Source organism: Dinoponera quadriceps, unplaced genomic scaffold, assembly GCF_001313825.1.
Source record: "Dinoponera quadriceps isolate SergipeBrazil2010 unplaced genomic scaffold, ASM131382v1 scaffold1146, whole genome shotgun sequence".
NCBI classification, from domain to species: domain Eukaryota; kingdom Metazoa; phylum Arthropoda; class Insecta; order Hymenoptera; family Formicidae; genus Dinoponera; species Dinoponera quadriceps.
The window spans coordinates 227,659-254,652 of NW_014555229.1; the positions used below are offsets into that span (position 1 = coordinate 227,659).

General features: G+C 48.3%; 1 protein-coding gene across 1 annotated transcript; it reads right to left on the reverse strand.

The window, feature by feature from the left end:
- Nucleotides 1-253: 253 nt before the first annotated feature.
- Nucleotides 254-26,994, reverse strand: LOC106743596. The gene is made up of 19 exons (XM_014617595.1): nt 26,306-26,994; nt 19,731-19,900; nt 19,119-19,312; nt 18,585-18,759; nt 18,293-18,462; nt 17,935-18,173; nt 17,576-17,825; nt 16,736-17,121; nt 15,545-16,197; nt 14,745-15,198; nt 14,152-14,542; nt 13,448-13,878; nt 12,788-13,033; nt 11,500-12,440; nt 10,606-11,075; nt 9,280-10,153; nt 8,588-9,178; nt 7,268-8,333; nt 254-6,711 (listed from the first exon to the last, which is right to left on the reverse strand). Exons 1-19 carry the CDS (start codon nt 26,648-26,650, stop codon nt 5,896-5,898), a joined length of 8,862 nt encoding a protein of 2,953 aa, XP_014473081.1. The 5' UTR covers nt 26,651-26,994; the 3' UTR covers nt 254-5,895.

The following is a 26,994-nucleotide window of genomic DNA, read 5'->3' on the forward strand; positions in this document are numbered from 1 at the left end:
GCCGCTGTATAGCTCGACTACACCGGATTATCTCGGATTCGCGCGAGTCCGGCCGACGCGAGCTGGTCCGCCGGGAGCGCGGGAACCCGGTTATTCTCTTTACTCTAGTTTAACGTAAATGTATGAAAGGACAGTGGTTGTTTCCGCGGTAACCGAGAGGACCTCGGTTGCCTAACGCAGTCGCGGGATCGCACACTCGCCAATCCCGTCGCGGCTGTTAATTTAAGTTCGTACGCTCAAGCGAAGTGTATCATTTATACATATTGTGTTCCGGTGATCGTCAGCCGAAAACGATACGCGATTGATGAATCCCCTTAAAGTTCAGTACAGCGTCGGACTCGCGCCGAAGTCACATCCCCGAGTTGAAGGCGACACGTCGAGTGATGTCTCGTGGGACGTGCGAATAAAGGCGAGGCGGGCGCTTTATTAGTGCAAAAAGTATGATGACGAGATGCGTTAGTACAAAAAGCCTCGACGCAGAAAATGAATTTGATCTTCCATTTCGATATTACATATATATACACATACAATCAAGTAATGTCACGAGAAGAAAATTAACTTCATAATTATATTTTGAATTATATATATTATAGAATTACACTTCCGATAGGGGAGAAAAGATGTTTTTATATCATTTATACCTTTGTATATATTTTTATATACAAAAATATGAAATTCTTAACTTTGCTTTTTAGAGCATTGTATTTTTATATTTACGTTTTCCGGAGCGTGTTGCTTGTTTCTTTTTTACTGAGTCGAGCATTTTTTTAACTTCGAGTGTACGCAGGCTTCCTCGTGCGACGTCTGCATTCGTATTTCAATCAAGTACTATACTACTGTTCGGTGCAACTCCTTTATTCGCACGATCCATCGATTTTCCCAACCCCCCTCGCAACGAAGCTGACCGGCCACTTAGGGATCACGCGCGCGAGCGGGCCGAAGTGAGACCCCTTCCTCCCGTCGGGGGTTCCCTTCTTTCTCCCTCTTCTCCCCTTTTCCCTAAAACGCAATTTCGCGACGACCCGCGCGCTTCAGTGCGCCGACGAGCGCGACGACGTGGGCACGACGACGAGGAGCTCCGCTCCGACGGCAAACGAGACCTGTGCAATGCGAGATATCCCCATTGGTGCTCGTGCGTTGTGTCGTTACCGTACGTGTGATCACGCACGATTGGTGCAATAGTTTGTAATAATTCTCCTTCGTGGTAACTTGTGCAATAGAGATCGTACAGGTGCGCCTCCGATGCGCTGAGGAGATCTGATGAACGGCGGATGTGAAGTCGGCGTCTCCGGTCTCACCGACGGTCGACTTGGTCGGGTGGCCCTCCTTCCCCTCATTTTCATCCGCTTTCTTTCCTCGGACGACGATACGTAGACGTATTTTTATCGAGTAATAATATATGGAGAGAGAGAGAGAGAGAGAGAGAGAGAGAGAGAGAGAGAGAGAGANTATATATATATATGCGGAGGAAAGGGGGGATGTTGAGTCGATGAATAATATAGAGAATAGCAAATTGTGTAATTTCCCGTCGGTGAGAGCGGACGCGCGGCGTATTTGTTCAAGCGACGAGTAGACATTGATGATTGTTCTAATCATGATTGTTCTCACTGTCGTCGTGGCTATTTCGCGTCGTAGCGATGCGATTCTGTAGCCGAGTCACCTTAGAGAGAAAACTGTCTTGGACAGTGACAGCGTATCAATCGATCCGAACGCATCCGGAGGTACCTGACTAGGCGATCTCGATATGAGCCTCCTCTAAGAGTATATATATATATAGTTATATTAGAAAATTGTATATACATATATATATATATATATATATATACACATACACACACATATAGATATATATATATAAATATATATTTACACACATACACAACGCAACACGCAAGACACACGAATAGATGCATATCTGTAAAATCGTAAGATTACATATCCTTCAGCCGAAGATACATGTCGCGCGTCCTTTAGACGCGAGAAATGCGGACGGAGCCGTTTAAGTATGTGTTGGTACGTAAACCGCGTCCTGAGGCCACACTGAGTGTGGCATGCGGATTTTCTTCGTCTGTTAGAGAGAGCGAGAGAGAGAGAGAGAGAGAGAGAGAGAGAGAGAGTGAGAAAAAGACGTAGAAAGAATCTCCCACGCCAATATCCGTTTTGGCGGCTCGAGAAAACGGCTGCGACGAATAGTAACCTGATATTTAATTATGTTATTGACGATATTAATATTAATATATTCGATATTGTTTTGAAAGACACTGCCTATTTTATTCTCGGATGCCATCCGCACGTGTTATTCCCGAATTGTTTCTGTATGGGCACACCTCGTCGTTCGAAACGCGTTTGCAAGAAGGAAGAGGAGAATGTCGACAGACATTCGAAGATGAAATCGAAGAAGAATGTCGAAGATGAAAAAAGCTTACATTTGCGGAAGATGCTCGAAATGATGACCACTGATATATCGATGCAAAATTTGCGTGCTCCTGCTTTATTTATATCATTCGTTACATTCAGACAGTTCGTTTTCTCCTCTACTCAATCGTATTCCGAAGATATTCAAGATGATAATAGCCATTGCTTCACCATGTCTAATCGAACTTTGAAGAGAAAAGAAACAACGTTCCAGTGCAGATAAAAAAAAACGTAAAAAAGAACAAGGCCTAGTACGTAATCTAATTGTGAATTCTCCTGAAGGCGAATGATCATGATACTCGAATCCTGTCGGATTTACTTGATTTATTCGCTTTATTTCTCAAATATACATAAGGCAGCCTTGTGATATCATTGTTCCATTCACGCGAGTGCCTATGAGAGAGAACGTGCGACGAGACCTAAGTAAACCCTTTCCTTCTTCATTAGTTAAGCTCGTCGAAACTGAAGTTTCGACGCTACCGCTAAGAGAGATCTACGCAACTTATGGCGAAGATACTCGTCAAACGCGCATTCTACGCCGTAGATGATCTCACGTTCGACTATAGGCACTACATATCATTCATACATAACACACACACTTACGTACAGGATGTTGCACCTACATACAGAGCAGTACGCTGGGTTACCAGTGCAAAGATACAAGGGTACACGTGATTGAAAGCGGCTCCAATAAGCCTTGATGGGCATAAAATTTAAACTATGAATTATTTAAACTTTCAACATAGAATATACATAGACACACACACACACACACATGCATATATTTTATTTTTAAAATTTAAAGATTTATTTTTAAAGATCAAAACAACAGGAATGCCCAGAGTTAGGTACGTGTCCGTACACTGGTGTTTTTATCTTAGATGCAACACCCTGCATATTCGGCGTCACGCATGTATGCTTACGTATCATTCCCTAGACGGAAAATCACACGATTTTCAGCCTTGTACATGTGATCCATAAGGTTGAAAATCGCACAAGTAACTCTATCAATTATAATGTGACAGGGTTATATAAAGGCTCTAAAAATAAAATAAAATTAAATATATATAACGGTTACTAAATTATAACTAATTATAACAATTTTTTTTACCTTACGCGTATATATGTGTATAAGACTGAAAATTGCAGGTTTGTTCTCTTTAATTGAACTGGATCGTACTTTTCGCCGTTAAAATGAAACAATCTGCACAACATATAGAATTATTTAAAAGACGTCTCCAAGATATCGTTTACGTCGTAACGATGGACGTTTTACTGTCCTCAGGACGTCTTCGAGTTCTCTGGGAGCATGTAATCCAGCATAAGAAAAAGATCAAAGTCAGTTCATTACAGCGCTAGTTCAGCTAAAAAGAACAAGCCTGGCGTAAACTCGATCTAAGGAATGGTACAGCATAGACGACGCCGACTGCACACAGGATGTTCCAGGTACGCGAGTGTCCTTGGGGGGAAGAATCCCCCTCCAAAAAAAAAAAAGGATCCCACACGGAGAAAACAAAATTTGCTACAACAGCGAATGTTTGTTCAATATAGTGACGCAACGACGCTGCAGCAATGACGGTTTTGCGACACAACAGCAAAATGATCTTTTCCGTGTAACGAATCTTTTCACAATATTAACAGACAATTTGCTTTATCCCGGCAGCAACTCGTTTTCTCCGTGCGAGGATCTTCTTATCCGTGGCGAGAATTCAGCCTGGACGACATCCTGTGTCTATCGCGCGCCCCGCCAGGAAGAGGCGATTGCTATCTTGCCGCTAAACTTACGTGGTACGGACGGATACTTTGTTCTGTAAAGGCAGGTATATAAAAACATGTTCTCGACAACGACGAGTCGGCTGAGATCAGCTTACTTAAAAAGGAGGCGGCGGTTCGAAAAGTCTACGTCAGCGCGAGTGAAGCTTCACCCTCCGAGCGAAATCCAGAACACTCCCGTGCGCTCCCGCGGCGCGAATATTATTATTATTATTAATCGTGTTAATCTCACCGTGGCGCGGTGCTTTTCTGCATCTCGATCGAACTTGTGCGCTCGAGCTTGCGCGAGCAGCCCCGGGCGCGGTCGAAGCGCGCGAGGAGCGTCGGCAACTCACAACGAGACACCTCCCGGAAGGTGTGATCACTTAAAAGGACCTTAAAACCGACCGATTTAGCCAATCGATCTATCGATACTCGAGAGTGTTAAAGTACGTCTCGCTTCGAAGTTTAATCGAAGCAGGCTCGGATTGGACACACCTGGCAGTGTACGTTGTTGCGTGATACGAGTCTCGAGTTTGTCACTGTTTTTTGGTAACTCCCGGCTTCTTACGTGGTCAACGTGGAACGTCGGATTGACCAGATAGAAAAGGAGGGAAAACTCGCCCCTCTTCTCTGCGAACGGACCCTTCGATCAGTCCGACACGTACAATTCGTTTGTTGTCGTTAAATAGCGTTGACGATTCGACGAAGAACAACGTGTGGACGTGCGATGTTGATTAAGAATACATGAGGTCCCTCGAGGTCTCACAGCTTCGCAGCGACAGTGAAATTACTCAATCGTGGCTCTCGCATTTTCTCTTATATCGAGTACGAAACTATAATTAACCCCCCCCCCCGTTTTTCCCGACGATCAATACTCATATAAATCGTATAATACGTATATCCAAAAGGAATGTAACATTAACGATCGATTTGTCCCTAAAGAGTACCTAAAGAGTATCTACAAGCTTATCTGGCATAATTCACTCGTTCGTATCGCTCGTTTCGTGCCATCACGGTGTCGTCGTCAACAGCGCGATCAGATAGCGCCGATGATCGCTAATTGGGATTAAATAGCACGTCGTTATGATAATAAATAACGATCCGTCGAAGTGAAACTCGCGTCGCGCTCGTACGGACGCAACTTCGTCGGGCAACGTGAAATTTCAACGTCTTATCGTCTAAAGAACAACTTAAGGCATCTTAAGACATCTTACGTCCGTAACAATCAAGTCGTTACTTGAAACTTGTCTCTACACGGCACGCGCTTTGTGTGCGTCTTCCCCTCACGTGCGACCGAGGCCAGTTTATGGCAACTCTACGTGATCAGCGTACAAAGTATATGCTGGAGAAAGGGGACGGACTTCATGCGCTGGATGTCTATGCGCTTCACGCGGGACGTGCCTTAAGAGACGTCTCAAAGACGTCCAAGGGACGTTTTACTTATCTCAGTCGTTCTTCGGAGACATCTTTAAGAGTTCCTTCAGAAGTTCGCGCTGTCTGAACGTCTCACTCGTCTCTGGTCTGACGCAACTTTCAAGTAACGACTTGTGGTCGTATTTTCCCGGGAGAGTCTCTCATTGTGCGAGCTTCGCTCGCAAGCCGGCAGTGCTTTGATCGTCGCTACATATTCGATTCGTCACACCGATGGGTGGGCCGAGCCGGTGGGTGTCAACCGGCGCGTGTGTCATACAACGCCGTGGTCGACGCGAGTGCAGCCGAGCGCGCTCACATCGCCGTTTCCAGCGGTTGACTCTTGCTGCGCGCCCCCGCCGACAACTGCGTGAGCTCCGTAGGCTCGCTGACGAGGAACGCGTCGAGGTTGGTCTCGAGGAGAGCCTCGCTCTTGGAACGCAGCGGCCGCTCCTCGCTCGTGTCGAAGTTGGTCTCCAAGAGCGCCTCGCTACGCGGCCTGCTGTCCTCGTAGCGGTACGGATGCGGCGGTATCGGCGGCTGGAAGTCCGACGGGTACTCCGGCACCGGTTCCGACGCCTGGCTGGGCGTCAACGTGGCCGTGTCGTAGGTGCGCCTCGGGTCGTAATCGACCGGGTCGTAGGCGGCCGACGCCTCGATGTCCTGCTTCAGCTCGCTCATCGAGTCGCTGAGGGCGATGCTCGAGTGGAGCGGCAACGTCGAGGCGTTGTTGAGGTACGACGAGCTCTCGTTGTGAACGTCCCGCGTCGGGCTGTCCTGCGAGGTCGACTGCACGTTCGGCTGGGAGGCCCAGTCGGTGTTGTCGTCGGCGTTCCTCGCGGCGAAGGTGGAGTGATGGCGGAAGCCCTCGTTCCGGTAAGCCAGGTCGAACACCGGATTGTCGACGCTCTGAGCGGCGGCGTACTTCGGCTGGCCGGTGTTGCCGCTCTTGTACGCCTCGCTGGTGCTGGGCGAGTAGCGCGGATTGTGCGCCTCGTACACGTCGTAGCTCTGGCTGTCCTCGATGGAGGAGTTCAGCTGCGACTTGTCCATCGAGTCCAGGCTGCCGCCGTTCAGCATGCGCCTGTAGTCCAGCGACTTGGAGTTCAGCGTGTCCGTGGAGTGTTTAGTCTGAAAGCAGGCGTGGTGCACGGCGTGCATGGTGATTCTTGATCTTCGTTGTATGTAATTAAAGGTCATTTCCAAGTCAACTTCGTCTCTTTAGATGAAGTCGCATTGTTTTCTAACACAAATCGACCGCTTCGTTCATTCTGCGTATAAAAGCACGAGAATGAGTACTTTTCGTGATACTTTACTTTTTGTCCGGATATTTTTCAGTAGAAGATATAAAATATCTCATATTCACTTTTAGATAACATCCGGTTTCCAATTAAAACGGGACACTCCGTATGTAATTTAATTGTAATATACATATATATAAAATGTATTATACTCAACTGAAAGGCCCATCTCATTACAAATGCAAATCCAAATGTCACATGAGATAGTTTCAAGTAATGACTAATTAACGGGGCCTGACAAGTCGATAAAATGCCAAAGCCGAGGAAAGAAAGGCTCGGATTGCCGGTCAAATCTCGCCGAGCGGCCGGAGAGGAACGAAGAAGCCACAAATACGCCGTAAGGTAACACGGTGAATGCAGAAAGAAAAAGAAAGCAGGATATTTACCGCGATGGGTTTTCGCCTGTAGGCGAGCTCCGTGAAGCCGGTGGTGGAGCCGACCGACCTCAGGGAGTGCAGGGACTGGCGGATCGAGTTCCGTCGCTCCAGCCTCTCGATCTTCCGCTTCTTCGACTTGGACACCCAGAGGGCGATGGCCGTGGTGAGGAGGGCGAGCGCGAAACCGACCGCTCCCAGGACGCCGACCGCGACGATGTCCTTCCGCCACGAGAGCGGGTCGATGTTGACCCTCGGGTCGATCTCGCAGATGAACGGATTCGGCTGGGCGCAGTGGTCGATCTCGATCGTTTGGTAGGTGAACACCGTGCACTGGTCCAGCCGCTCGAGCTGCTGCACCCACACGCGCTCCGAGTAGTCGAATCGTTCCTGCTGCCTGCGCGCGAACTTCCACAGCTCCAGGTAATCGCCCATGATGAACGGCATCGAGGCGTTGGCCGATCGGCAGAAGTCCCGGGCGCTGTAGAAGTCCATCGGCGCGCCGATCAATATGTAGCAGGTGTCGCCGACGAGGTCCCAGCCCGGCGGGCATTTGCCGCTCAGCACCGACTTGTTGTTCATGTGGAAGGGCTGATAATCGACCTGCAGCAGCTCGGGCGAGTCCCCGCGGTCCCTGATGCGCCCCGCCACCGCCAGCGTCTCGTTGTAACCCCACCAGTTGTGCCGCGCGTCTACGTGGGACAGCCATATCTCCAGCTGCTGAGACCTGTTCGTGGTCAGCATCTCGTAATCGTTGTCCGGGTTGAAGAAGACGTTGTCGACGTACAGCTGGCCGGGTGTGCCGGCGACGACGGTGCTGCGGCCCGCGCGGTCCACCGCGTAGTTCTTGTAGAAGCCGTTGTGCAACGTGCTCTGGTAAATGCGCAGACGGACCTTCTCGAAGCCGGAGATCTCCAGCAGGTGCATACCGAGGTTCCCGTGCAGATAATTCAGCGTCATGTTGCTCACCACCTGCTTCAGCACGATGTTGTTCTCGTAGGGAGCGTTGTTCTTCGTGAAGTAATTCCGGAATATCGTCACCTCCTGATAAGGACTGCTCTGCCGGCCCTCGACGTACCTGCGACGAGCGCGTGAAGGAGGTTTTACCGAGCGACGCCGAATCACGATATTGTGATCTTGATATTATAATATCGTCAATGATGATGATGATGATACATTGATATTATCCTAGATAAGCGGGAACTTCGAAAAGGGGCTTTAAAGACGTATCAAAGACGTCTAAAAGACGTCCTACTCGATCGGGGTGTCGATTCAGATGTTTTCAAGGCGTCTCTTTTAGAAACTCCGGCTACCTAATGATATTGTACTTACAACGCGGGCTTGTTGAAGTTCTCCGCGAAGAGATTATTGTGAATCCACGCTTTGAGGGAGGTCGCCGAGCCTCTGGAGTCGGCGCGAATGGAAAGGCCGCCCTGGTTCCGTTGCACCAGGTTGTACCTGAAGTAGAGCGACTGCGTGTTCTGGACGTCGAACCAGAGCGCGGACTTGCAGGTGGTGAAGTTGCCGTACAGCTTCTCGCAGTTCCCCACGAACTGATTGCGCTCGAGCGTTATTATGGCGTTCACCTCGCCGGCGCTCGCGTACTTGACCGCGCCCTCCCGGCATGCCGATATCGCGGAATACGAGACGTTGTGCTGAACGTCGCGATTAAAACCGATCGCGGATATCGGCAGAGTCACGATCTCCGCGATGAAGCCGTGCGTGTTGCTGGCGCCGTTCGCGAAGAACCTCACGCTCAGGCTCGGCTCCTGCGTCTTGAACATTTTCTTCTCGTCCGCCGAGTTGACCTCCAGGTGGCCTATCTTCCTGGAAGTGATGTTGTAAATGTCGCCGTCGTACAGGGTGATACCGTCGGCGCGGCCGGGCTTCCCGGTGGAGTTGTACAGATTAAATTGCAAGAGTCTGCAAAAACAATGTATATATTAATACATTTTATGTATATAACGTCCCGCTGGTTGTCTTTATCTTCGACATTCACGTGGCCTGGGAGGAGCACCGCTCACCTGAATCCGAACGGCTTGGACCTCTCGGGGCTGCGGAAGATCTTGACGCAGTTCACCGGGTAATTGTCGTACTTGTAATAGACGATCACGCGCTCCTCGATCTCGATCTCCTTGGTGGTGTCGCATATGTCGACCATGCTGAACAAGTGATAGGGGATATTGAGGTCCTTGAGCGGCGTGAACGAGCTCTCGTCGGCCTCGCGGCCCTCGCCGGTCAGGGACAGTACGTTGACGCCGTTGCCGAGGACGTTGCTGATCGCGTTGAACAGCAGCTCCACCGTGTGCGTGGGAGACACGACGTTGATGCCGTGATAAGCGCTGCGGTCGATATTGACGTGCGCCATCGCCGGGGACTTCATGATCGACTGTACAGCGGCGGACTTCTCCAGATGCAGGATCCCGGCGCCGGTGATGTTGACGAAGCTGAGGACCGATTCAACGCGCCTCCTGTTCTCGTGCGTAACGATGTCGTGGTAGCGGTGATCGAACAGGTGATGCTCGAATTTGCTGTTGGCGATGCGTATCCCGCCCCAGTAATCGTGCTCCTCGTCCAGGTTGCGCTCGCCGCAGTGCAGGAAGACGAACCGGCCGTCCCACGGGCACTCGTGACGATGGCCGAACATCTGGCCGTTCAGCCGTATCTGGCAGTCATCGAGGCTCTGCTCCTTGCCGATACACTGCAGCGGCTCCGGCCAAGACCAGACGCGCGTCAGCGAGCCGGGATGCAGCTCGTACCTGCGCCCGTACGACACGTAGACATTGAGGGTGTCGTGGCCGAGGTGCCGGCACGCCACTTGGGCGTTGCGCTCGGTGAACCGGTCGTCGCATATCGGCATCCATTGCAGGGTCGTTTTGTTGAAGTACTCCAGAAAGCCTGGAAGCGTGAGAGAGAAGGAAACTCGCGGGAACTCGTCGGGTAAGAGTGAGACGCGGTACCGTAGATAAACCCGAGGAATGCAAAACGACGAAGTGACGGTGAGCGAAACGGTGAATTAACAAGGAACAAAATGCGAATTACAAACGAGCAAAGTGCGAAATAAGAAATTGGGAGCGAGCAAAATGCAAAATGGCAAATAGCGATGGAGCAAAAATGTAAAATGGCAAATTATGATAATTGAACAAAATGCAAAATGGCAAATTGTAAGTGAGCAAAAGGCATAGCAAATAGTAAGCAATAAATGAGATGCAAGATATAAAATAACAAATGCGCGTGGCACAAAGTAACGAATGCAAAATCCGAGATAAGTCATGAATGAATGAAGAAAGTGTCGTACTTAGGGCAACTATTAAATCTGTTCGTAAACAAGGTGTTGGCACACGGCTTACCTTCGTTGTACGATGCGGAGCAATGGCCGTCCTTGCACAAACGGATCTTTTCATTCGGCAACGCGACGAGATTGGCTGAATTATCGGGACTTCTGAGCGCATTGGCGGAGTTGTTCACGGCCGTTCGCTTCATCGGCCGCATTATGATCTCATGGCCGGGCACACCGACGGCCTTCAGCGTTCCCAAGACGAGGATGCCGACGTTGGGGGCGAACTCCATCACGACGTCGGGATAAATGTACAGAGTTGCCTCCGGCATCACCGTGATGTCGGAACGCACGACGTAGGGCTGAGATCTCGCGTGCAACGACAGGTTCTCGATGATGCGACCGCCCAGATTGTCCAGGTCGATCTCTTGGCTGATGCGCCACGACGCGGAGATGGACGAGTCTAACGAATCGGTCATCAGATACGGGGTGTAATTGGCCACCGCATGGTCGTTCCAATCATCAAAGTCGAAGATTCTCCGTCTGCGAAAGAACTCGCGTGTGAATTTTGTTTCGAGCGAATCTCGAGATGAGCTCATCGAGTCAAGCAGCGATCATGTAACTTTTCACTTTCCATGTTCCTCCCCCCCCCCCCCCNCCCCCCCAAGAAAAAGCCACACGATCACCACCCGGAAAATATATAATGTAATATTCTCAGGAATATTCTCAGAACTTTCCCTCAGAATTTCCCGTCCGAGTTTTCCCGAGGAACGTTCCAATTCGCAAGTAAAAAAGAAAAATAAGAAAATCTGAAAGATTCCAAGGAAATCTTTAAATTTTCATCGAAATTCTGAGAAATAGTGCGGAAGAACCCGGGGCACTTTTTCACCGGGACTTCGTTGCAGAACCATCCGCGACAAGTTTGTCGAGACCAACCGGATAATATTCACCACGCAACAGTCCTCACCTTATACCGGCGTCCTCCGCGGTGCCCCACCAGTTCTGCATGACGTCCACCTCGTTGTTAATCTTGGCCGTTCTGATGCCGGCCAGCAGCTCGTAATCCAGCGAGTTGTCGCCGAAGAGATTCCGGTTGATTCGCACCTTCTGTATCCCGTGGAAGCCGACGACGTAGCTGGGATCGTCGAGAGTCGCGCGACGCGACGGCCCGGCGGCCTCGTGTCGGTTCCGCTTGACCTCGTTGTAATAAAAGTGCGCGTACACGTTGCCGAGGATCTCGGACTGGCTGTTCGCGCGGAACTCGACCATGTAGGCGCCGGTGTTGCCGTCGATGCGATTGTTGTCGATTCTGATTTGCTTTTCCATGCCGCGCACGGATATCAGCCCGGTCTTGCAGCGGTTGCTCTCGAAGCGATTGTGCGAGATGTTGAGCCGCGCGAAGTGGCCGTCCACCACGAAGCCGAAGAGCTCGTTGTTGCGCCAGGTGTTGTTGGCGAAGTACAGGGAGTGCGTGAAGTTCTCGTTGTACTGCCACACGTCCGGCAGCAGCACCTCGAAGCCGCCGCCGCGGTTCCACTCGACCGTGCTGTCCTGCATGATCCAGTGGAAGAGGTTGTTGGAGTGCCTGGCGTCGCGGCTGAACTGACGCACGCCTTTGCCGTTGTACGTGACCAAACTGCTGTTGATGTGAATGGAGATCTCGGACATGTTCGTGTGGTGGACGTTCCAGTACGGTGAGTACACGTAAACGGCCTCCTCGTGATTGTGCGAGATGTCGCATCCGATCAGCTGGATGCTCTCGTTGGCCTTCCGCAGGAAGTAGTCCCCGATCTCGTTCAGGTAGCGATTGTAGTAGGACGCGAACACGCCTTTCTGGTTGTTCTTGATGTACGTCTTCGTCACCACCAGCGAGGGCACGGGCCCGCTCACGATCCTGTTGGGGATGTTCTGCGAACGTTACGCCTGCGTATTAGAATGACCTTCACCAGACTCGGATCAAAGTGATCGGTGAACGACGATAAGAATCGCCAACCGCTATTTCCCACTTTCTGTAACTCGTCGCTCAAGTAATCAGAAAGCTGGTCATTTATCGAGAAGCTAATTATTCCGCCTGCGTTAATAAGATACATAGATAGGGTGATATATTTGAGACTGATTCATCGGCTTTGTGAGTCGAATAAGTTTTTAATTTCGCCACCAATTTATTAATTATCAGTCAAATTCGGCGGTTAATAATTTATCAATAAGTTATGCTTTAACATAGCATGTAAATATGTGATGTTGGTGTCTGATACCTGCACCGGGGCCAAGAGCGGCGTGACAGCCATGACGGCTCCACCGAGAGCATCCTCGCCGCTCTCGTACTCCAGGAACACGAAGAAGGAGCTGGACGAGACCGGGAACACGCTCAGATCTCGCTTCACATGCCAACTCATCTGATTCTTGTCGTTGCGCGGCGAGTTGCGCAGTATTATCTGTTCCGTGCTTCGATTCTCTATCGGGTTCAGCAATTGGATGCCGATCACGTAGCCCGGGGTGCACTGTGAGACGGAAGAAGTCACAACATTGATAGAAGTCACGACTGGACGTTTCCCTGCTCCGGCACAAACGTCATTCTGCCTTCGTTCCATATTTAATGAGCGACAAAGATGCTACTCCGAAGACGTAGGAACGAGATCTCACTCGAGACGAGAAACTCCATTCAAAGCAGCGATGAAAAAACTATTCGCTCCAAGTTGCAAGAGTGAACGTGTCTCACCCGATTAAAATGAATTATTAATTTCAACGAACTATTAACTTCCGACCGAAGGATTGCAACGGTAGAATTTGATATAAGAAATATAACCATCGAATTAATACGACGTGCAATCTTCCTTTCCATTTTTTACTCCTGATTCCGTCGCACGAGTATCAGTGAAGCGTGCGATCGGGGAAGGAGAGGGGGGGGGACTCACTTCAACACTGACGATGCGACGGATGGACTCGCCGGCCACTTTGGACGTGACGATGTACTTGGTTTCGCCGTTGGTGAGCTTGATGTTCTGATTCGATTCCGGCAGGACGATGGGGTTGTACGGGGAGTCGACGGTGGTGTCGGGCGCGTGCAAGAACCAGCCGGCGAATTCTCTCTGCTGCACGGCCGAGAGCGCGGGATTGTGCCTGATACCGGCCACCTTGTTGCTCTCGATTCTCGAGTTGACGATCCGCATGCCGAGCTGCTTGAAGCTGACCCCGCTGCCACCGTTCTGCGAGAACTCGCTGTTCATCACGATGTTTATCGCGTCCGCCGAGTAGATGTCCGAGTACAGCACCCCTAAGCCGTCCTGCAGATTGTTCACGACCTTGATGCCGTCTAAGGAATGCCGAGCGAAGTCAATCTGCAGAGCTGTCGGTAAAACACGACGTCGTTTTACGGTATTGTTCAATTGAATCCTTCGTGCCGATTTTTGCGCGACGCTGATTCGTTTGTTCACGAATATCGGTTAAACGGTAAGAGTTCGCCATTTGTCAGCGATTGGTAAATCTCAACAATTATAATATGTGATCTTGAGTGGAATTTCGTGTAATTGATTAGTCGAACGTTGAAACAATAAATGGGAATTATTGTGGCTGGACGATTGACGATTTTAGGATCGACGGACGGAAGGCGGAGGATCACCTGGCTTGAACAAATTCGTCCTGTAATCCAGCAGGCCCGCCTTCTCGATCGTCAGGTACTGCAGATCGCTTCTCAGTGCCAACGGTCCCAATCTGAGGCCCGCCCATGCCGGTTCCAGGCACCTGACACCGACGTCGTTCGCGTGGGTGCACGAGTTCTCGAAGTCCTGCTGCTGCTCCGCCCGGCACTTCGTTATGTCGTTGTCGTGCTCGGTGCAGCGCACGTTGCTGAACAGTATGTCCTCGTTGATCCCCGAGTTCGGGATTTGCGAACGTTCCATGAACCAGTTGTCCGAGTCGAGGATGTAGCCCAGCTGATGGCAGACCAACGCCGCGTCCAGCATCGTCCAGCCGTAGTTGCACACGGTTCCCCATTTATTTGCGATTTTCACCTTTCCCACGGGAAAAGACAAAAGTAGACGATCATAATATTATGCTGCACGTTTGAGTAATCTTGAATTTAACTCGGTTAGAAATCAAAATTAACTTACCCGAACCTTGACATAACAAATATCTGATACATATTGAGTAACAGGAAGTGTCGCTTAAGTACGTTTGCCGGGTATAAATCGTGAAAATGCAATTCGGCCGTACCTGTAATCTTCCTTCGAGGCTCGTCTTGCCGCCGAGAAGCCGTACCGGAGCGGACTCCGTCTCGTCGATTTGAATCATGTAGTCCTCCTCGGTTTTGTTTGGCGGCTCTATAACCGGCTCTTCCTTCAGAGTGAACAAGATATTGTTGGGTCCTCTTCCGCGCGCGTCCAACTTGCCGGCGACCATCATGCCCACGGCAGGTGGGAAGCGCAACGTCACGCCCGGCTGCAAGATCAGTTTGCCGCCTGGTCTCACGTTGATGTCGCGTTCGACGATGTACTCTCCGGCCTTCAGCTCCTCTTGACCGTCGACCTCGCCGCCGACCAGATTCGTGCTGGGTGTGACGAACTGCGCGACGAACGTCGGATTCGAGATGATGGTGTTCGCGCCCGGGTTGCTGTTGTGCAGCAAGTAAGGCAGGTACTCGATCTTCGCGAGATTGTATCTGTCCTTCCTGCAAATGCGACGCCGGTCTGACAGGTTTCACAACGACACGAATAACAACCGTTTAATCGCGCTTCAGTTCTGACTGAACGTAAAAACTAAACTCAGTTCAAACACAAACTGAAATTTCGTTTCGTGTCAAAACGGCTACGAGTCAGACACGAATCACAACTGTTCGTTATTACGGAGGAGCGCTTCCTTCCGACTTAGAAGAAGGGTCGGGTGCTCGCTCAGTCGAATTTCACAATTCCACTTGCTCAAACTGACGCGGTTTTCACGGAGTAAAAACGGGTGGAAGTATCTCTGCATGCGGTAATCGCAATACAATAAGGCAGCGACAACGTGAGAGTACGCACCTGTGGAACAGCCGGTCGAATATCTTCTCGTCGTCGGTGAACCCCAGCCAGTTGTAAGTGCAATTGATCACCTTGCTCTGGTCCTCCAGTTGGGAGCCGATTTCGTAACGCGAGTTGGAGTTGTGCAGGATATTACGGAAGACCTCGACGTTGGCCGAAGAGACGACGACGACGGCGGCGACCCTGGAGCGCGGTATCAACTTGGCCCTCGACGTGCCGCCGGTGTCGAACAGCTCGCGGACGCGATTGTCTCGCAGGAAGTTCCTCGTGAAGAGCAGCCGCTGCACGTCGCTGTAGGGCGACAGGCCGATGCTGGCGACGAAGGTGCCCCGGTTGGAGTAGAACTCGTTGTGCCGAATCACGATGTCCGCGGGCAGAACGTTGAACTCCTCGTAGAGGGGGTTCCTTATGAGGATCCCGCCGTTCCTTTGCTCCCTGAAGTGATTGTACTCGATGGTACCGCGGAGATTGAGCGCCGGGTACAACCTGATGCCGAACTTCTTGTTCTTCACGAACGAATTGTGCCCGATCTGCAGCCTCAGCAATCCGTTGTCCCGCCTCCAACTGGACTCCACTTGCAGCGCCGTCTCTATACTGCTGTTGAACCAGTTGCCGGTGATATTCACGTACGAGTCGCCGGTTGAATTGCCGACCTGCGAAGAGAAAGGGGAAGAGGCTGTTCACGGTTGTTCAGGTGTTTTAGATCTTTCTCTTACTTGCCTACTTTTGTACTTATTGCACAACCCAACGACAGTTCCTGCGATTTTACACTTGCAACAGTTGTAAAAAGCAAAGAGCATTATATATATATATATGTATATGGTTTTGTACAATTAACTGTTAACTTTAACAAGTTAATTTAATATTAACTATGAATTGAGTTAGTTAGTGATTTAGGTAATCTTTAACTAAACTTGCATCTTAGATTGGTGCAAAAGGTTTGTCGTGTTTGTCAAAGTAGAGAGCGAATTCAACATCGAAGTTTTGATAATATCCTCACGGACCAAAAAAATGTACGACATCTTCTCGGTATGTTTCGAATATATTCAAACGAGAACTTCAATGAATATATCTTTCAATACTCGAACTCGCCCCCTTCTCGCGAGAACTAAACGGAAAAATTCTTCTGTAACCAACCCGGGGAAATCGTATACGTGACGCGTTCTACATCTGCGCAACTCACTCACTCACCAGCACACCGATGTCGTCGTTCCGATATATCTTCGAGTACTCGATCACGGTGGTCTGATTGAAGTGCACGTACTCGGTAGCGGTGCTGTCGTTCAGCCACACCGCGAACCCGTAACCATGGTTGGACGAGATGATGCTACGCGACACGTTGCGATTGCCGCCTTTCACGGTGATGTTAACGCCGTCCCCTTCATTGAAGGCGACGCGACTCGCGGTAATATTGACGTCCATGGCGCCGTCCAGCACGTGCACGCCGGCCGCGTGCTTGTTGTTCGACACCGAGGTCTCGTGGATGTGCAAAGCGGACCGCAGCCTCTCCGCGATGATACCGCGACCATTGTTGCTCGCTATTACGCCGCCCGTCACGTTGAGATCGTACGTTTTCTCTGTGTCGAAAGGAGACACCACGTTAAACCCCAAGCATAGTGTCGTTCGAACATCAAGAACATACTATGAACGCACAACAATGTTTTTAATACATTCCACGGATGTAAAATATTCGTAACAAATATTCATAGAATATTTATCTGCACGGGGAAATAGAAAATAATATCCAAGATTATTGAATAGAAAGAACGAGAGCGGTGTGTCTTCGAACTGACGCGATTCTCAGCTTGAAGATATCGTTCTTTCTATTTAATATTCTTTTCTCTCGAAATATTTCTGAAAATTTTGTCAAAATTATCCCTGAGTGACAAGAACATGATATTTTTTTAGTGGAACCATACAGAATTTCTCGGACTAATATGCGATTATAGTTACAAATATCGAACTCCGCTTTCTTGTCCTCATTGTGTTACGTTGAAATGTGTAACTAAATGTGTAAAATGTTGAACTCACGGTAGCCGGACGAGATGCGCACGAACACGATCGTGTTCGTCCGCGACTCCGCCGTGAACTTCAGGAAGAGATTCTGCCGCGTCGAGGTCACGCTCTGCGGCAACGTCCCGTTCCTGATTTTCACGCTGGCCAAGAGCTTGTCGGAGCTGCTGAGACCGTCGTACACCTCCACAATGGCGCTGTCGTTCCTGTCGGTTCTCATTTGCAGAAAATGCAGCGTCAGGACGTGGCCCCATCTCGCGAAGATGTGCTGGACCACAACGTTATCTCTTATTAATTGCGCGTCATCGGCTAACATTGAGTTATCCCGCGAAGATTTCGAGGTGCTCGGGAGGAGGTGTAAGCGAGCGCTCACTTACTTGGGGACATTGTTTCACGTTAGGCGCGTATTTGCTCTGTTCCATGGAAATGGTGACGGGGAAGGTTTGACTGGTCGTCGTGGGGAAGGTGCACAGATCGTACACGCCGGTACGGTCCAATTTGTCGTCCGGTCGCTCGTCAAAGTGCACGTACTTGATGCCGTCCGCGCCGTTATCCTCCACTGTACAGTTCTCGAGGTACACCATGCCGGACGAGCTGTTCACGTAAATCCCGTATCCTGGGAATAAACACACATACATTTATCATGTATTTATACGTATACGTCATAGATCAGGTTGATTAAGAAATCTTGTCTCCATGAACGCAAAAGGTGTCAATATGAACAAAGAAGCTCACCTTTGTTGTACTGCACGGTGCAATTATTTATCACGACCGGCGCATCTGGCGTAGTAATGTTAATACCGTTGAAAGCGGAATGAAGAACGGAGATGGACTCCATCCTCGGTGGCACACCCACCACGTCTATCGCCGACGTAACGTTGTATTCTCTTCCGGTCCCGGCGTATCTGTTCGTCAAATCACGGTAAATTTTACAGAAACGTTCGGAGAAGGTACAAGAGAACGTTCATAGACGATGTTCCCTTCTTCCGTCGAGAAATATTCATTTTCATCGGTCCACGACACTCACTCGATCACCGTGTTTCGCAGGATCGACTTCGACTGACGCACGTAGAGCGTGTTCTCCTGGATGAGCGATCTGCTGTGCACCGCGTTCTCGAATCGTATCCCTCGCCAATGCTTGATCGCCCTGGTCGCACCGTCGTGACGCGGTAAGCATGAGATACCCATGTCCGGATGGTAATCTGCAATCGGCGATGCAGATCGGGTGTTATTAGAAACTTTCGTGATCTGTCTTGTGTAAATTGCAAAAATATAATTAAACAATTTTAGGCGGAGATATTAAAATGATGACATATATTTTTTTATATCTCCAACAGAACGAAGTTGTACAGAGCGCTCAATAATTTCTCGTGATCATTGAAACTCGATTTCACAAAAATCAACAGCCATGTAATCTTAGATTACCAGCGTCTCCGATGTAAACAAGATTTATGAACACTTCTTTCCTCAGTTCTTCATCTCATCGAGATATTATATTTTGCTTTATACTTGGAAGATATATATGTGTTATATATATATGAAAAAAATCTTTGCGACTTACCGCACACACCGCCACCCAATTGTCTGTCCAGCCACCCATCGCACGTTGCCAACGCAGGCTCGATGCCGCGACAGCCCGGCTCCTCGAGGAGGAGACGCGATCTGGCCGGCCATTGCCTGTCGATCCACGACCACCATTGTCCACCTTGGTAGCCGAGCTGTCGGCAGGCTGTCTCCAAGTCCGCGCGAGTCCAACTGTAACGCAAAGGACGACGTGGGTTATGTAAGGTGTGTGCAAATTTCAATCGTATAATATAATAAATGAAATATAAATATGTGTCTTTTAATCATGGTTGTGGATAAATATGAATACTTCTCAAATATAAATGAATGAAATGTAAATGATCGGAAGGTTCTTCGACTCGAATTAAACAACATCGGAAAAAGGACAAAGAGAGGGAAAATTTCGGCTCTTCCTTTTTTTTTTCTCGTAGCTTTGATCTACAAGCTTGCTCTCAGACGTAAGCAGTAAGCAAATGGACTAACCACGATCGATTATTCTTCTAATAAACGACTGTGATTAGTCGACTTGCTTGCTGCTTACGTATTAAAGATTGCGGGCCGAGGCTTATTCCTTGAAATCGCTAAGTTCTCGGTCTTCTCTCTTACGTACTTTCGCGAGTTCGTGCAGACGGAACGCCAACTGCCCTTATGATGAAGCTGCAGTCTGCCTGTTAACGGACTCGGCCCGTCGACTAGCCGTATCGAAGATGTCGACTGAATGACCGGCACTTGCGTCTCCGCGTCCGCTGCGGTCAGGAGAATCTTGTCGTCTGTTTTGCCCTTGATAACAGAAACGTCAAAACTTATTAAGAAGTGTCGTGTCACTCGTGACGTGTCGTTCATTCGTGTCAGTGTCAGCAGTGGTGCTGAAAGGAGACATGTCGCGGAGATAAAAAGGATAATCTTCGTAAATATTCTCCATTTTAACATCTCGATTGTTCTCCTTCGTTGATTTCCACCGATTACTTCGAAACTCAACAATAGTTTGAATAACCGGAGTGAGAGGGACAGTAAGTAAATAAGTAAATGCAAGTCATGCACACGTGTCTGTTGGTCTATGCTATTGGCTCGCTATTAATCATATGTACAATTTCTTATATGCGATTGATCACGTTTTATGTGTAAATTAACGAGACATGGTATCATAATATCGGTTACCAATTACCTTCATGACAAATACTGATTAACACGTTGACTGCCAACTACGAGATATCTCGTAGGTTGTTTACTTGCCCAGGACGCCAACTACGAGTTATCTCGTCGCTTCATTACTTGATTAAATCAAATTGGCTTCTTAGACCAGAATCGTGAAAAGTTCCGTGGCAGTCAACGTGTTAGGCAAAAAAAAAATATAAATTTCTCTCTCTCTCTCTCTCTCTCTCGTGTTTAACATCGAGCAAAAAAGCCGAAAAATTACAGCTACGACACTGCACTCTCCGTGCCAAGAGCGGCCGAAGGTCTCGCCACTCGGCCGGGCCTATAAAGGGATTACTCGAGGTTGCGGGGTTAATCGTGCGGGGGCAAGAACCGCCGGCTGATGCGTGACCTGAAACGCATCGCTTAGACTGCATTAGAGGCGGTGCTGCTGAATCACTCGCTGCTGTGCCGTGTACACGGTGCACACGCGTCGTTCGCATCCCGTTCTTAATCATCCGATTAGTGTTCTCCGCGGATCTTGTGCGACGCACTGTCGCGAATGCGAGCGCGCGGATATAAGGTATCCGTTTACGGGGATTACGAGTGCGCCCTTTAACGCCCTTAAACGCTTCTACTCCGTTAACGATGGTACCGAACAATGGCGTTTCTAATCCCCGGGGATCCGCTTCACCTGACTTTAGTCTTCGACGCATCTCCTCCGAGCAGTTTCCACTATTCGCAAGGATTGATATCTCGCTACTTTCATTCTTTCTCAGGGCTATCACAGATTTATTTAATTAATCCTTATATATATAATCATATATTACGTATAGGCAAAAGTTTCAGTGTTTCGACTACGTGAAAATAAAGGGGAAACTTGCGGAAAAAAAAAAAGAGATTAAAACTTTCACACACATCCAATACAACAAAGAAATTTAAATAAGGTAAAGAAAAAAAATAATACAAAAGAAATAAGTACATTGTTTTTTTCTTCAGAGGTAAAGATTAGGTATATTATAATACATAAGGATTAATCAGAGATAAATTAATCATTTAATTGACACCACAATGCGGTATGTCGAGGATCAATAACACTTCCGGTAGAACGAGTGCGTCAGCAGCGAATGCACATCGCCCCGTAAATTACTATTTGCCGCTTCGCATAAGCACCGCGTTCTATACTTTTTTTCCTCATCTCTCCGTAACGTAATCATCACAGAACGTAATCATAGCATACGAATTCATGAACAGTTAATTACCGGAGCCATTGGTCATACACTTGCAGTCCCACCGTCTCGAGAGCTCTCGACAAGATTGAGTGATTCGATAACCATTCCTAACCGGTCATTCACTGGCGCGTTTTATCCTATTAAAGATCTAATTCTCATTAAGGATGTAATGCTATACACGTATATAACAAGGGGACATATATATTCGAAAACGCCTTGTTATATATGTAGATATACACGTGCAGGAATAAGTTGCACGGGTTAACGGTCACCAATCAACACTGAGTTTTGAATCGCCCCTCACGCCCTTGAAGAAGTGAGCCGGCACGTTTACGAAACATTTATGAAACAAGTCTATAAAGAACGCAGCGCTTGCTCGGAAGCCAAATTAACCACCAATCGATATTTATCTAGGTCGCGCCTCTTTTTCACCGTACCGGAAGACCCATTTAATCAAGTCTGTTGAATTCATTCTCTGCGACTCTCCTCGGGGGTTTAATCGATTTTTCTAGGAATCTTCTTTTTTCGCGATTAAGTGTTCATCAACGTTTCGCGTTCTCAACGTTAATGAAATTACTTGTAACTTGATCAATATTGAAGATAATAATGCGTAGAAATTATCGTGTATAGTTAAAGCAAAGATAAGTATTCGTGTATAATTAAAGCAAAAATAAGCAAAGACAAGCAAAGATAAGTACGCAAAACGTCAGAATTGTACATCTTACGACTAAAAAAAAAAGGAAAAGAAACCTAAACGCCACCCACCAAATGAGAATTAATCCTCTTAATCGCGATTGCGCCAGTGTGAATGGGCGGACGCGCGTGCTGCTTTCTGAAATCGCGGGGGCAATTAAAATAGCAGCCAAATAATACGTAATGACACCTGTTGGTAACGCGTCGTACACACGCACGCATATACACATAGATACACAGAGAGCTCGCGGTATTATGGCACAGTTGAGCTCTCTATCCTATTCCGATGCGTCCACACCATATACAATGCAACAATAAACGCAACGATGCTCGCGTGCTCACGGCGTTTCCGGTTAGCCGATGTCCTCCGCCCCGCTTGAAGGAATCTCTTTCCTGCCGTACCATCCAGTGTTTTGCATTCTTTCGCGATTACATTTACCGAACCGATGTAAATCACAGTGCTCTTTTTTTACAATCGAATCAGCCCCAGGTTTTGCCGTGGCAAAATGAAAAACGGACACGTTACTGTTTCTCCATCCTGCAACGTCACCGGTGAAACTTGGCGTTCGGATCCCGCGTTTTCGAATATATATGTCCCCTTGTTACATAAATTCTATACAATACTTAATTATAGATATACACAGTGAACAATTATATGGATATTAAAAGATGTTTTCTCGCGCTTCTTCTTCTACTTCCTCGACGGTGTCCATCCTGATAAAACGCCCGACATCACAGTTGATGTCTCAACTGGAATACCTCTGATTTTAATTGCCGCTCGTAAAGCCCTCGTTACCAGAAATGGTCGCTCGACTCATTGACAAAAAACCGACGAACATAGACAAGTAGTCCGTGACGCGCGCGCCCAACCGCGGCAGAAACATTTGACAGTTCTGCCCCGCTCATATTCGTACCGGAAGTGCGAATTGAAAGCGGCCGAGTGAGTGAGGAATATTGGATTACCGCGCGATGAAATTTCAGAGATGAAAGTTCACGCGTCTACGTTACGAACGAGTGCGACTCCTTCCGTATTCTCTTACACGGAGGGAAAAACATAGTCATTTTCGGGGACAATAATATCCTTTTTCCATTTTAACCGCAAAAACAATCGAAAGAACTATTTTTCTAATAAGCGCTACTATATAGCGCCAGCGACAATAACTTTACGTGAATGTTACTACTATTACTTTTGCGGTTAAAATAAAAAAAGGATATTGTTGTCCCCGAAAATAACTATTAACGATTTCCTCTCAGTGTACGCCAGGAGAAATTATATATTCGACGTAAACTATATCCTTTGTATAGTTTACAACTACAAAAATAGTAATAACAATATATATATAAGATTATTAACTCTAATAACACTTATTAAAAAAACGGTTCTCCTGACTGTAATTCTTTCACTATAATAATTATAATTTACAAGTGCCAAATGCTTTTCTCTCAATGTAATGTTCATATAATTTATCACAATGTATATCATCAGTCAGTCATTATGCAATTTGTGTAACGAGAGAGAACAAAATACTCGAAATCCCGGAAGCCGTGCGGCGAAATTAAAGAGCCAGCCGTGAAATTTCAAGGAGCGTTCTCGAGGTATAATTGTGAGTCACGTTCCTCCAAATACTCCGAACTATTCGCCGCTCGTGTACGATTACGAAAATTCTCCGTTGATAACACTCACTGTACTACGATACGGACTCCAATCTCGTTTATCAGTTAACGCTATCAACGACGCTATCGATTCTCGGCGATGATGACGATACGACGATACCGGGCCCCTGTGGTAAGATTCAGGTGCACGTTGATACACCGATACACCGGAGAAAAAGGTATTTCATACTCGCAACTACACAAGCGCGTAGAGAACGAACTTTCATCGAAAGAATCATTTTAAATAGGTTATATTAAATTAATCGATCATTATAATAATAAATAAATAAATAAATAAATAAATATATATATAATCATAATTAATCAATATATATAATTATAATAAATAAATAACAATTATTATTTTTATATTATTAATTTTAATAAGTAATATTTCAATTAGTGTTGCTATAATGTTAACGATAATAACTTGATGTGCATATTGCTCCTATTACTTTTTCCTTTGTCGGGAGCAACAACAAGGAGATATGTAATTAGCAATTAGCCGAAGATGGCAACAATTTAGCGACATAAAGCATACTTTTCACTCGGCTATTTCAGAATGGCACCGTGAAAATCTCACACAGTCGAACCTCTCTCGTTTCTCGTTACCTCCGCGGCGATGACGAAATTCCGATAGGATCGCGACCGATCCGCGGGAGTATTTTATTTCCTTTCGGGGAACGCAATTTGTCCCGGCCGGCCGTTTCTTTCTCCTTCGCTACGTGTAGTAAGCACGTGCACAGTTGCACGTGATGAGTCATGTCCATTCAACGTTACACGTACGCACGACGACGACGCACAGGGCATGTAACAGACAACACATGCGCACACAGAGCGCATCGATAGTCTTCGCGACTATAAGGACGCTGTCTGCAATTATCCACGCTCGCGTTGCTACGCCCTGCGTAATAAAACACACGTTTCCAGTGAAACCGTTCCAAAGAGAGTTCCCGTACCGACATTGCCGATTTGATTTTTAATCCGGCCGGTTCGTTGCACGAATATGATATGAAAAACTCCTTTAATACGTCATTTAACCTTTCCCCCGCACAGTTACTAATCGAAACATTACTTTCTTCGGAGCACGCCGATGATGAAATTTCTGTTTGGATGCAGTGCAATCAATTAAACTTGAAGGAATCTTTTTCTCAGTGCATGAAACGCGAGACAAATTCTCACGCGAGCCAAGTATTTTTTTTCTTCAAGTGGAAATACGCCGACGAACGAAATAACGCGCGGGTAAACGTGGGAGCACGTGGTGATAAAATAAAAAAAAGAACCACATACACGGACAATCCGAGCTCAACTTCGCACGGCCGTCGGAGTTGATCCCGACTACGTCGTTTTGATGTAAATAGCGCGATAAAAGAGCGGAGTTTCTCTCACATGAACCAAGAATAGACCCGGCGAGTGACCCACTGTGCGAAATGATCCGCCCCTCCTTCGCAGCTGCCGGTGGCGGTGCGCCTCAACATTAGCAAACAAAAGTAACGGTTGAAAAATCCACTGTGCTCGCGCAGCGACGCGCGACGACGCCGCCGGCAGGGTGTACCAGCACCGTCGTCGTCTTCGGTGAACGCGGGACCATTCGCACGATGTTTATCGGAGCACGCTCTCCATCAGTGAGCACAACAACGTGCGTTTAAGCGACGGTATTAGCGAGCGTGCACTGTCGCGTGGGCGGCAAATCGCGTCGTTGATGGCGGATTCTTCAAGGTGCGTACACTCGGCGAGCGCAACGTACGTTATTATCATCTATACATCACGGATTACATCATACTAAATATCGATCCTTGTTAAATAATCGGAGCTCAATTACTAAAATCAAAAGCTAACGCCGAAGGCAGATCCCAACGGGTACAACCGGAAGTTAACCCTAAAACCGCGGCAATTCGGATCCCGCGGAAAAGAGAATTAGTTTTAAATCTGACAAAAAAATGCAAGTATCGCTTGAACTCAATTCAAGACTTGAAAATCTCCTAAGAAGATCATCATTGTCTTGCTTACATACGAGAACATCTGCTCTTGACTTAACACTAATTTCTCCCGCGGATCGGTCACTTTTCACCCCTCTCATCATAATCACCCGTGGACTTTATCGAGCCTCGTAAAATCGTGGAGATTTGTCCCGCGATAAAGAAGGCTCACCTAATCACGAAGACCCGAAGAAATGAGAAGAAAGAATCCACAAGTGGGTGAAAAAAAAAACAAAAAACGAAAGGCCGAGCTGCGGGTGGGTTAAATAACGCTGCTCGCGCGACGGACGAAGACAAAGCGGCAACGTTTGCAACGTCGGCGATGCGGTTAAGGGTTAAGACTCCCGCCGGCCGGATCTTGCCTTTGTTCTCGCTACCCGAGCGAAGAGTCGTATTCTCTGAAGTCGGCGCACGTAACGCTTTCTCCAGGGGAGCGTGCACTCCGCTTAGTCTCTGGCTTCGCTCCTACCATCGCGACTTTTACGGATTATTACCTCGGCGGTGACGACGCCGCGGACGGTGATGCCGACCATCGGGCCGAAGCGGACCTCCACCCCGGGCTCGAGAACGAGCTCGCCGTCGCTCTCGACGTAGAGATCCTCGCGCAGCAAGTACGGGCTCTTGCTCCTCTGCAGCAACCTCTGACCTCGGACGATGCGGCCGCCGTGCAGCTCGGTCACACCGTCGTGGCTGTCGGTCGCACTGTTCACCAGGGTCGTCGGCTCCGTGTAGTAGATCGACGACTGCTGCTCGGCCGGCTGCCGGTACCTGTTGCTCGGCTCGACCGTGGCCGAGAGCGCGGCCAGGATCGCCAGCGAGACGTGCGCCCAGCGGTGCATCTTTCGGCGCGTGTCGGCGTCAGGTAGTGGAACTCGCTCGAGTCATCGGCGCGCGCGCACACGTCGTCACTGAATCACTGAACTCATCGGAGATGTAGCGGAACTCACTACAGTGATGATTGGTGGTGGTGATAATACCTGACTCACACCGCTCCCAGCAGGAAAACTCGCGACGAGCACGACGGGTGACGACGATCGTTCCAACGCGAGCCGACGCGGCACGAGCAGGCGAGAAGAGCGAAGGAAGAAGAAACGCGGCACTTCGGGCACTCGCCGACGAGCGCTGCTTCGCAGCACTTCACTCGGAACTCGTTCACCGTCTTCGAGGCGAGCACGTTGCACTA